Source organism: Filicampus tigris, chromosome 15, assembly GCF_054856515.1.
Source record: "Filicampus tigris isolate MCC_2025a chromosome 15, RoL_Ftig_1.0, whole genome shotgun sequence".
NCBI lineage: Eukaryota > Metazoa > Chordata > Actinopteri > Syngnathiformes > Syngnathidae > Filicampus > Filicampus tigris.
In genome coordinates, this window is record NC_141231.1 from 2869289 (window position 1) to 2882267 (window position 12979).

The 12979-nt window shown below is 38.3% G+C and overlaps 1 protein-coding gene across 1 annotated transcript; it reads left to right on the top strand.

Annotated features, from left to right (window-relative positions):
• The first annotated feature begins 1176 nt into the window (after positions 1 to 1176).
• Positions 1177 to 6782, top strand: tdgf1 (teratocarcinoma-derived growth factor 1). The gene is made up of 6 exons (XM_086053689.1): positions 1177 to 1626; positions 1733 to 1788; positions 2708 to 2896; positions 3535 to 3649; positions 5061 to 5170; positions 5971 to 6782. Exons 1-6 carry the CDS (start codon positions 1613 to 1615, stop codon positions 6072 to 6074), a joined length of 588 nt encoding a protein of 195 aa, XP_085909815.1. The 5' UTR covers positions 1177 to 1612; the 3' UTR covers positions 6075 to 6782.
• Positions 6783 to 12979: the final 6197 nt, after the last annotated feature.

A 12979-nucleotide genomic window follows, 5' to 3' on the forward strand; every position in this document is an offset into this window, starting at 1 on the left:
ATTGTTGTAATCTGATTTATGACTTACTGACTTGTTATGGCACACTTGTTTGATGGGATTTTGTGAGGTTGTCGTAGTGAATGCTTTCAAGACTGAAAGTCAAAGTGTTTAGTAGGTTCATTTGCCTTTATTTTAGGGTAAGCCTAACCTATAAGACCAAAACATTATGTATGTATTATTTATGTATAATACAAGTGATATTGTGTTTATTGTAAACATTTAAAAAAAAAATCATTACTTGTTTTATGGTTAGTTAAAAACAAAACACATGGCAAGAGGCCCTTGAAAAAAAATCGTATATTAAATTGTAATCGCATTATTGAAGTGGGGCAGGGTCGCAAATAGAACAAACAAATGTGTAATGAATTTAGGTACTTGTATTCTAAAAACAAAATAATAATTAAAATAGTTTTAACGTCTTCTATTTCTAATTATCTGCTGTAAATAAATGTGCGTAGTCCCCTAAAAGATTCAACATAACCAAAAAGTTACTTAATTTTCTGTTTTTAGAATTGGTTTTACCCACACCCAAATCAAATGCTTTGTGCTATTTAGCAGCATTAATTAATATGTTAAATACTCTATTTGTATAGGAAAACGGTTATAAATGATACACATTTTAAGTAAAACAATTACGTAAATCATGATAAAGGACACATGTTTTCACAAAACAATCACAATGTGGCAACTTTCAAATCTAAACTTGACTTTTTTACTTGGAATATCTGTTTCGTTATCCAAGGGATGGAAACATGGTAAAAAAAAAACCAAAAAAAAAAAACCTCAAGATAGTCGATACACATGGGTGGGCAGAGAAAAGCTTGTTTCCTGGTGGTAGGCAGGCTGTTTAACATGTGAATGGCCGTATGGGCGAGTGAGGGTCATATGCATATATGTATTAAGAGGGAGGAGGGGTACAGTCAAAATTTCAGGCTTTCGACAAAAGCAACAAATTAACTTTGGAGAAGCCGAAGAAATACATTGAAGATACATTTTAATCCAAATTACGTTGATTGCTCATCACTTCAATAGTAAGCTAATTCTAATCAATATTCTTTTACGTGCAATATAGGTGGGGGTTTTCAAAAGTTGAAAACGGATCCAGGATCAACTTTCAGTAGCGCACTTTCATTAGTTTCTCGAGTTGTTGTTGATTGGGCCAAAGTCTTGACAGATAGCGAGACGGTCGGCGGGCGGGACTTCCGGTCCGGGGGACACTCCACCTGGATGAGAGTCACCTGGGCTTAGTCGCACACTCCCAGAAGACGCCTGGCCGAGAGGACACCCTTGAGGAGGGCTTCATTTCGTTTTTCCTCATTATCCCAACCGAGAGGCGATTTTCATTTCACGCAAGTCCAGGATTACAGCAAAGACAATTCAATTGATCTCTGCCGGATGGGAACGTCTCTAGTCAGTTCAAGTGAAACAGCTGGATGCTCGTTTCTGTTGTGTTGGATTGTATCTTGTTTTATCAAGAGTCTTTTTCTTTTCTTTTCTCTTGTAAACTTTATTCCCAACCAAACCAGGACACGATACTGTGAGGATTTAATTTTCCCCATTTTACATTCTTCGAGCCTTTTTTTTTTTTTTTTTTTTTTACCGAAATACAAAGATGCTGCTCTGCAGGTGAGCCTAAAATAACCGAAAAAACAGAGGCGAATGTTGTTGTTTCCAGTGCCTGTTCATTAATTCGTGTTTTTATTTTTTTATTTGTTGTTGTTATTTTTTGTAGGATTGTGTTTTTCGCTCTGATCTGTTTCACATCCTCTGCTGCTTTCCCTGATTCAGGTCAGTGTGATAATTAGGCACCCTGCCTGTGGCGCAATGGCATTCACTGTTTTTTTTTTCTCTTTTAAAATAGTACCACTACTATTACTACTATTAACAATTGTAGCTATACAGACTAAGCAGTGGTTATTTTTCCGTTAATCACGCGAGAACTACAAGTACAATTTTGCGTCGGTGGAAGTGTGCCAGCTTGTTGCGTAGTGGGTCACCCCCAAGGTAATGCTTTATTCCATCGCGTCACAGATTCATAGACGGCTTTGTACCTTCTTATTTTATTTATTAATTGTTATTGTTATTATTATTATTTTTAGTTGTATTATTAGTATTATTAGTATTGTTATTATTGTTATTTTTATTAGTAGTAGTAATAGTGGTATTTTTTTTTACTAGTTTTACAAGTTTTTGCATCCATGGGCTCGCAAACGACCCATTTTACATTTTAAGTAGTGCTTGAACCTAGTTGCTTGATTCTATCACAATCCTTCCGCAGTAACCGACTGCTGTCATGATTTGATAACAATCTCTTTCATAAAATAAATTGCAACTGTGATGTATTTGATATGAGCACTATCAAATCGTTTACAACATAAAAAGACTTCAAGTGGTAGAAAAATTATGTGTTGGAATAATGTTGAAATACGTGGTCGTAGATGAAGGTGAAGCCCTGGCCTGATCCTGAAAATGGTCATTTGTTGTTCCATAAAAGTGATAAGATCAATTCGAATGACACTGTTAAGTGCCATTAAATGAAATGCTTTTCAAATCAATGAAAACCTACACTTTTTACCATGTACAAAAATGATCTAATTTTTGTGTAAATTAAATAAATAAATACATAAATAAATAAATGTCTCAGTTAATCTCTTATTTTTTTGTCACCTATCCATAAAATTCTGGCTGACAGCTTCTTTTTTTTTAGGTTGTATGGGAGATGAGTGCAACAAAGGCCAGACCCCTCCATTTCCTCCGTTGTCCCCCGCTGAGGTCAAATCCCAGCAGCCCTCTCAAGACTTCCTTGATCAATTTGCACCGGTTAACTTGCCAAACAACGGGGACCGTAAACACCGTGATGCCAACGCTGTCATGCCCTTCATCGGCCTCACCAACAGTAAGTTTGCCAAATAGTCACTGTATGCACAGACGCCGACAGCCACCCTGCCCACACATGGCAGTATTTGTCACCCGGGCTATAACAGACATGACCACGTAAATGTAATGGCAAACATTTGTGTGTTGCTATATTAAGCTATAAAAACTGACAATATTTTTTCCAACATTTTAGTGTTCTCTGCAAACAACCTTTAAATCAACATTGTGAAATAAAGATACTTAAGAATGTTACGTGCACCAAGGAAAACAAAACACATTGAAACCATGTGTACTTAGTTTCACATACCGTATAGGCAGACACACAGTCTAGTTAGTTTTCGTGTATTTTTGCTATTTTCAGATGTTTGTTCAGACTTTTTGTGTTTGTCTGCTGACGTAAAGCAGATGCACCCCAAGAATGTGTGTGGTTAATGGATTACGTCACACACACATACACAGACCAAGACCAGGGCCCAATCTGAGATCTGGTGACTGACCGGGACCAAAATTAAAACCAATTGAAAACCCAAAATCGACACAGATTTCCCTAAGTCTTGATTCTTCAGATGGGTTTGTGTAACAATGTACAACAATTGCAGACCTCAGCGTCATCCTTACACTGTATATGTGTTTATTTCATTTCCCTGTGTTTTCTAGGTGCTGAGCAGAGCCGAAGCTGCTGTAAGAATGGAGGGACCTGTATTCTGGGCAGTTTCTGTGCCTGTCCTCCTTTCTTTACCGGTCGGAGCTGCGAGTACAACCAGCGCATCAGGTAGTGTTAAAAAAAAAACAAAAAAAACACCCCCACAATCAACAGGATTACTACTACAAACACATATACATTCACCATCTGATGAGACCTACATCTTCACAGGGATGTTAGCGCAAATGACACTTGTAAGCAAACAACAACAACCAAAATCTACTTTAGCATTTTTGTTATGCCACCTTGGTTTGTGTCTCCCATGCTGAAACAGCTACACGTATGTGCTATTTTGAAAGGTTATTGATTTAAAATTTGAGGCATTCATAGAAAAGCCAATCGACCGAGCAAATGGTGCTGGGCCACTGAAATACACTTCTTGTATAACGGTAAAAACAAAAATGGATAATGGTAATAGCTTCGGAGCAACTGTGTGAGTTATAGAATTTTCATTCGTTTCCCTTCAGACTCTGCAGATGCAAATACATAAATGATCCTAACGACTCATTTAACCCAATTACAGTCTTGTCTTTAAACAATCATAATAACGGTAAAGATAATGCAATAGCGCCGACACTTTTACACATTCATCCAAAGCTCAGAAATAACACCATTTATTTTTTATTTAATGCAAAATGGCTGCCTCATCCTGACACTAAAACTCACAGATCTGTCTGGTGTATTGCAACAACATAATGGGACTTTGCAAGTGGCATTAACAATAAAGATGGCTTGACTGAATTTGTATAAGAAACCTAAGAAGGAACTCTTAAGACACAAAGATGCATTTATGTTACTATTCAAGGAAAGACACATTAAATATATATATATAAAAAAAAAAAATCTAAATACCGTCGTAAAAAATCATGAAACCTCATTTGGGACACATGACATTAAAGACATTTTGCTGTTAAAGTTTGAAACATGTACTTGTACTTGTACCGGTACTTAAGATTTTTTTTTTTTTTCATAGAAACAATTATTACCATTTGAATTGTAACAACGGCCAATAATTGAAAATAATCGGCTTGAGTGAATTTGTAAAAGAAACCTAAGAAGAAACTCTGAAGAAACCAAGGTGCATTTATGTTAGAATTCAAGGAAAAGACATATTAAAAACATCCTATATATATTAAAAAGAAAATCTAATTACCATCTTCACAAAACATGTAAAAAATCATGAAACTTCATTTGGGACACATGACATTAAAGACATTTTCCTGTTAAAGTTTGAAACATGTTACTTTAGAATGTTGTTTTCCATAGAAACAATTATTACCATTTGAATTGTAACAATGCCCAATAATTGAAAAAATCATATCAGTAAAACAAATTTATCTCTGAGCATCAATATTTTTGAAAAAAAAATTGTCATTTTTCTTACATGCCTTGTACTTGGGTCTCTTAAACACAGATACATGCCTCTAAAAAACTAGTCGCTCAGGCAGTGTCAGATGTGTTGTCTCTTTTCTTTCTTCAGGCACTGTGGTTTGATTCCACATGGCGAATGGGTGCGGAAGGGCTGCTCATACTGTCGCTGTGGTTACGGTTTTCTGCACTGCTTCCCCCACATCTTCCACAAAGACTGCGGTACGGATGCCACATTCACAATGCTTGGACATCGCATACAGTATTTGGTCCGCAACATGTGAGGCAGTCTCTATTGTTTTTGAAATAGAAAGCTCCCAGCTGAAATGCTTCTCCTGTGTTTGTATGTGGACGAGACAAAGGTGTGGCTGGCGCATAAATACACAGTAGTTAGACGGCCACCATGAAAACCTTCACAATTTGCATCCTTTCTACTCTCATACCAGTGTAAACGGTCTTCTGAAGGGTTGCTGAACCCCACTCTCTCACTCTCTGAATTGCCATACAAGGCTTCTCTGAAAAAAAAAAAATCAATTCCATCCATAGGCTTAGTCTATAGAAATATGGAATATTTGAACAATATTTTCTGCTATACATTTTTTCTGAACTCTCCGCAGCATAGGTAAATGTACTTTACTGCACAATATCATTCTATACAGTACTATTATCAGCGTTTGCATCAATATTACTATATACGTTGCTCTCTTACCCCCATCTATTCAATTAATTGATACATCTCTTACTCCAATCGCTCCAGGCATATGGCTACCCCACACGGAGTCTTGGTTATGTTCAAGGTTTCTTCCTTCCTTCATCAGTCATTAAAGTGCCTGCTTTTATGTGGATAAACCTACTTGATATAAACAGTATAGAATTTATTCACATGAAAGTTTTTCAAACGGACAGATATAATTAAAAACTAACCACGACATCAAAAATAACTTCCTCACAATGAGATACTATCAAAACTGCGAATCATTGCGTTGTGTATGTTCTGAATTGTCTGTTTATTTGGTTTCTAGATGATTCGGAGGAGGTGCAGTGGTATCATTCGTCTGCCGTCAGGACATTTGAGTACAGCTGTGTACTGAGTCTGGCACCGCTTCTACTGTGTCTCTTCCTATGACGCACATGTATTTTTCAGGTTTGACAGGAACAGTACATCTCCAAACCTAGTCTGGGCTTTAAATGTCTTTTTAAAAAATATATATATATTATATTCAAATGAGATGTTTCACAGAAGATAAAAACATCTCTGGAAAATGGATGCCAGACATTGTTCCTGACGAGTGAACACTTTCAAACCCTGATGAGTACCCATAAAGTTCAGCGACTGGTGTGCTTTATGGTCTATGGAGATGCTCGATGATGCTGACAGCCTTTTTCAGCAGTGAAGCCTATGCGATCATTATTATTATGAAATGCTTGTCATTCTCAGGCTTCAAAATTGCCTTTGTGAACAGAAATGAACAAGCACGGTTTATTTCCAGACACCCAACCACATACCAAATGTGTGCATGTTTATCTGTGTCTTGGAGACAGCTGTACATAAAAGCTTTATGAGAATTATATCATTCTTTTAAATTTTATTTTTGAGGCCGCTTTTTCATGAAGCAAAGCTGCAAGTTTTTTTTTCCCTTTTCAACTGTGTGTCTTCTGTTTGCACAAGTGATAAATGAATGTGACACTTTATTCGGGGAATATAACAGGGTATAAACTTGTGTGCAGTGTTTATTAAATTTTGTTACAAACTGCGGTTTGAGTTGTGGCTATATATGTGTGTACGCTCATTTATTCACATGATGTTGATTAAAAGTTCAACATCAAAGTGATCTACCACTCAATTAGGCATATGTGAAGTTGCTAGATATCAATTTCTGATAAAGCATATGAAGAAATTTCTACGTATAAAATTATGCGTCACGTCTTCTCCAACTTTTTTTGTCATTGCCAGTCAGAAAAACATTCACTATTAAAAAGTTCTGTAAGATTTGCTGAGTTATTATTCTTAATGGTTGCACACTTAATAGTATTCCAAACTGTAAGCATTTTACAAACTTCAAGCTATTTCCCCTTGCAACTGTCCCTTCCTCCTTCTCTTATCTTATTTTCAGTGACAAGTTTCTTATCTCCTGTTTGGTGATGAGGCTTGAATTGAATCTCTGTTGCCTTCTTATCTAAAACACGCACATCAGTTGTTGTTCTGCTTGTTGGCATGCTCAGTCTTATCTTTACTTAAATAATGTTGAATAAATGCAAAAGGTCAATTGCGGCCCACAACAAGGTGGATTTTAAACACACCATCCATTCCATTAGAGTTGCATAGTTAATTTTGTAACTATGGAGATAAAGTATTTGCCATCTCAAGCAGTCAAACAGGAACTACTTGTACAAGAGAGGTGGGGTACACCCTGGACTGGTTGACAGCCAATTGCAAGGCAAATACAGACAGACACCCATTCACACCTTTGCACAACTGAAAGTCTTTAATTAACGTGCATGTTTTGGAAAGTGGGAGGAAGTTGGAGCGCCAGGAGAAAGCCCACACAAACTCAGGGAGAACATGCAAATCGAGCTGAGAGTCAAATCCTGAATCTCATAACTGTGGAGCAGATGTTACGAATGGTATGTGCTATCCACTATAACTAGTTAATACATTCAAATGACGGCCAAATGGTGTCAAACAAATCTCTACATAACCATCGTGCACCAAGCGGCGGATAATGGTACGATAATCATCTGTGAGGTGTTTTGTATAGAAGCAGTTATTTTTAACATCGTAATCTCCTGGTAATTTGACTGTAATCCTCCTTTTGTTATGCACCCTTTCAGGGCAAGAGAGCAGTGTCACCAAGAATGAGATGTGATTTAAACCCAAAGATCCTATTAAAACTCCTAACACGGTTTTCATCTTCATGGTTCACAGAAGATCTCCACTGAAAGCTTCTCACCGGGGTTAGATATTCTAACCTGAGAAAATGTATTTGGATTTGGTGAAGCAAGAATTCAAGGAGCAACATGACATTTCTGAAAAGTCCCCAACCACAATTTCTTCCCACTGTGGAAAGATTTAAGCCTCTCTCTGTTGGTACACGAATGGCGTAATTGTCTTCTGATGGGGGCAACAGGATTGGGAACGATTTAAGAAGCTTCATGTAGCATCGGAGGGAGCGGTGATAATTTAAACAGTGGTGGATCTTTTAACTTTAGGCACATCCATATGTGCATCAATGTTCTACACACGCAAACTCCTTCCTCTCAATGAGGCTCTTAAGATCAATTTTAGGAACAATGCAGTTGAAACCATGGAAATGAATGCAGAAGAGCAAATGAAATGCTCAATAGCATCAATTAAAGGATCACTTCTGGAAAATAAAGAAGGAAATTGAATGGTTTTTATCTACGTCTAGGTTGCTTATTCAATAGTTTCACACACAGCATCTGCCTGTAGATCTGACCACAACTGGAGACACCTTGAGCCCACCAACAGGCTGCTGGTGGAACAGCAAGGCGGCCAACACAACGACCAAGACAATTTGTTGGAAAGACAGAGGATGAGCTGAAGAAGTGTTAAAAAAAAAGTGACTTTTATTGGCACCTATAGGGTGAACACTGAAATAACAATAGCGTAGTCCCAGCAGACTTTCTTTGAAAGAAAAATGTTTTTTTTTTTTTTTTAGCTTCACTGGCATTTGCTGTACTCTTTTGACCACCAAATACTCTCGAATATTTTTAAATGCAGCAGCATCTAAATTTGTTAACATAACATCACAAGATGCGCATTTCATTACAATGACCCAAAAATATATGGCATGTGCAGTATTCAGGAGCCCTGAAAAGTAGGTTATATTGTTATAACTGTAACATGATGATGTCTGGCCTGCGATGCCATCATTTATCATTATGCTCGCTACAAATGTCAATCTGATTATCAGTGGCGCACATAACAATTTTGGTGTGGTTCTTAAATGAGCACCAGAGGTTGTTGTTTGGTACTCTTTTTCTCCCGACCTATGACACCATGGATGAACTTTCAGCACATTTGGGCAAATTAGGGTCCAAGTGCAGTCCTTCTCATTTCATCTCAATGGTATCGGCTAGGGATGGGCGTATCGACCCTTTGGTATCGCTATATCGATACTCACATGGTACTCATTTGACTTTGATTTCCTTAACCAAGTATCAATACCAACTTTAAAAAAAAATGGGAACGCGCGCATCATTTTCAACTGTTTTTGGTAGCTTACTTCAATACGCAATTGCGCAGAGACCCCCGTCACTATTGGAAGAGTCGACTAGTCCGTGTCACGTGACCAGGAAACGAGACGTGACGTAAGAGTCAAACACGCGATTTCGTATACAGAGAAGAGACGCATGGCAGACTATTTAGGCATGGCAGAGAAGAGTCATTTGGTATGGTGTTATTTTTCACCCGTCGATAAAGTTAGTGCAAGGGGCCAATTGTGTGATAAACATGTTGCATACTGTGGCAACACAAGTAATTTATACAAACATCTAAAGTGTCACATCCCGAGAGCCAGAGTGAGTTTGAAGAAAGACAGGCTGCAGCAAAGGAAGACCAGTCTCGTGCACCATCCGCTGTCTGGCAAAAGACCCTGTTTGAGAGTTTGCAAAAGGTCTATCCATGTACAAACTGTTACTGCCAGTACAGTGATATGGACAATGCCTCTATTGTGTCTGTTCCTGAGTCCTTAATCCTTAAATATGACCACAATCTAATTTTAACATGTCACACACGCGCACCCACGCACACACACACACGCCCCCCCCCCACACACACACATACACCCACACACAATATGCATGTATTTTCAGGCGCCTTAAAGATTTATTGTCTGATTAAGACAGCTTAAAGTGGAAGTCAACCCAAACATATTTTTTTTCTCAAAAATATGTTCTATGCAAGACCACTAGTTGAAACAAGGGATTCTGATTAATATTGCATTTGTTGAATAAAAGTTAATCCACCCACTTTTAGCCATCTCTGGGGGCGGCCATTTTGTCACTTCTGTCGACTGAAAATGACATCACAATTGCTCACAACGACCAATCACGGCTCAGATTCAGAAAACAGGTCAGCCGTGATTGGTCGTTGTGAGCAGTTGTGATGTCATTTTCAGTCGACAGAATTGACTGAAAATGACTACTCAGGGCTCAGGTAACGACCAATCACTGCTGACCTGTTTGCTGAAGCTTAGCCGTGATTTTTTCTCACATGTATTTGTTATTGAATTAGTTTATTTGTTTGTTTATATATTGTTTATTTTACTTTAGTTTTATTATGTATTGCACATCATATGCACAAAATAATGTGTTATAAATGGCCAGTATTTGTCATGTGAATTGCCTGAGTAAAATTAATTTGACTGAAAAATATGCCAAGAAAAAGTATCGTTATCGTATGGAATCTGTAAAGTGTGTTATCACCCATCCCTATTATCTGCATAGCAACACTGCCACCTAGTGTTACTATCAGTGAACACAACAACAAGCTTTATTCAGCTCACGGAGCACTGCTCCATAAATTATATTGAAATGGCGAGAGTATCAGACCACTGCAAATCTACCAAGACCCGGCCGTCTGTCTAAACTTTCAGCCCAAACAAGGAGATCACTGATCAGAGATGTAGCCAAGATGCCCATGATCATTCTGGATGAACTGCAGAGATCCACGGCTAAGGTGGAGGAATCTGTCGATAGGACAACTATTCGTCGCACACTGCACAAACTGGCCTTTATGGAAGAATGGCAAGAAGAAATCCATTTCTTAAAGACAACCACAACAAGTCCAGTTTGAGGTTTACCAAGTCACAACAATGTGGAAGAAGGTGCTGTCATCAAACGAAACAAACATTGAACTTTTTGGGCTAAATGCAAAACATTATGTTTGGTGTAAAATGACCCTGAAAACACCATCTCCACTGTCAAACATGGTGGTGGGTGGATGGAGCCAACTACAGGGCCATTTGGGAGGAAAACCTGTTGGAGCCTGCAAAATACCTGATATTGGGATGAAGGTTTACCCTCCAACAAGACAATGATCCTAAACATAAAGCAAAATCTAGAATGGAATGGTTCAAAACTGAACATATTCAGGTGTTAGAATGGACAAGTCAAAGGCCAGGCCTGAATCCAATCAAGAATCTGTGTGGAAAGATCTGAAAAATGCTTTTCACAAAAACTATCCATCTAATCTTAGCTGGAGCTGCTTTGCAGGGGAAGAATAGGCAAAAATTTCAGTGTCTAGATGTGCGAAACTGACATACCCCAAAAGAGTTGCAGCTGTAATCACAGCAAAAGGTGGTTCTACAAAGTCTAACTCGGGGGCCGAATAATTTTGCACACCCCACTTTTCTTTTTATTTTTTAATCAAAAATAAAAGTCTAATATATTGTCGAAATTTCATTCCACTTCACAATTGTGTCCCATTTGGTGTTGACTCTTCTCTTTCACATGATTCTTTGTAAGTTAACATTTGTAGTTCCTCAATAAGTAGTACCTGACATGGTCTGTATTTTATTATTGTATCATAGAATTTGACAATATAATCCAGTGGTCACTGTGGAATTGTCCATGCCTTCCACACACATCCCAGTCCTGTCAGCTGGTTTAATCCTGGCCGTGAAGTTTGCAGTGTGGCGCTGATCAGCTGCTAGGAAGGATGTGACTAGGAGTCAGTCTAGTGTGTGACATGATATTAAAGTTTTGTAATGCCTTCCGTCTGACTGGCCTGCAGAGGGATTTTGTCTGCAACCACCACAAAAAGCTTTAAAAACACGTACACACACCTGTTCAAGTTAATATTAAAATAAAAACAATCAGCCAGTGAATGGTAAATTCAAACTAAGGATTGGCCCTGTAGAAGAGAACATTGTAGAAGAGACAAATAAAGACATCCATCCATCCATTATCTGTACCGCTTCTCCTCACAAGGGTCGCGGGGCATGCTGGAGCCTATCCCAGCTGTCTTTGGGCAGTAGGCGGGGGACACCCTGAACTGGTTGCCAGCCAATCGCAGGGCACACAGAGACAAACATCCGCACTCACAATCACACCTAGGGGCAATTTAGAGTATCCAATCAACTTACCATGCATGTTTTTGGAATGTGGGAGGAAACCGGAGTGCCCGGAGAAAACCCACGCAGGCACGGGGAGAACATGCAAACTCCACACAGGGAGGCCGGAGCCGGGATCGAACCCACGACCTCTGAACTGTGAGGCGGACGTGCTAACCAGTCGACCACCGTGCCGCCCAAATAAAGACATGTAATTCATAAAACATTATTTTAAATAAGTACAAAAAAATCTATTGTAACTAGCTTTCTTTAACGCAGTAATGTGCCCCCAGTGTATATCTGTTTTCTGTCTGTCTCTTTTTATGTATGCACTGTATGTATGTGTTCATGTACTGTATATATGAATGTGTGTATGTACTGTATGTATGTATGTATGTATTAGGGCTGTTCGATTTTGCCTAATAAGAAAATCCCGATTATTTTCTCTCAAACCCGATTTTACGATTACAATTTCTTTGTAAAATAAAAAATAATGAAAAATGAAGTATTTTGATTGTCTTTAATTTAAACTTAATTTTTCTTTCTTTGAACTCAAAATGCCAGTCAATTTAACTTAATACATACAGAACAATCCATTGGGATTAACAGCACTTTACTTACACAATAGATTTCAGATCTGTTCTTAATTAAACCAATAATGAAAGAAGAAAGTGCATATAACATCTGAAACGAAATCATCAACAGGTGAGAAGGTAGACAGTCAAGTCTGTAAACCAAACAGTCTGTCAGCAAGTCATTTTGCCAACTAGCTAGTGACTAGCCTTTCACCTTTCTCCCTGGGCGTACTTAAACATAAATCAATGATTAGTGCAAAACTGTCACTCAATAATACAACGGACTGTCAAGCTTAAGTACGGATGCATAGGCCGACTGGACCAGAGGTCCGTTGTAGAGGAGAAAAAAAAGGGCCGACTTTCAGACGTTGAGTTACTTG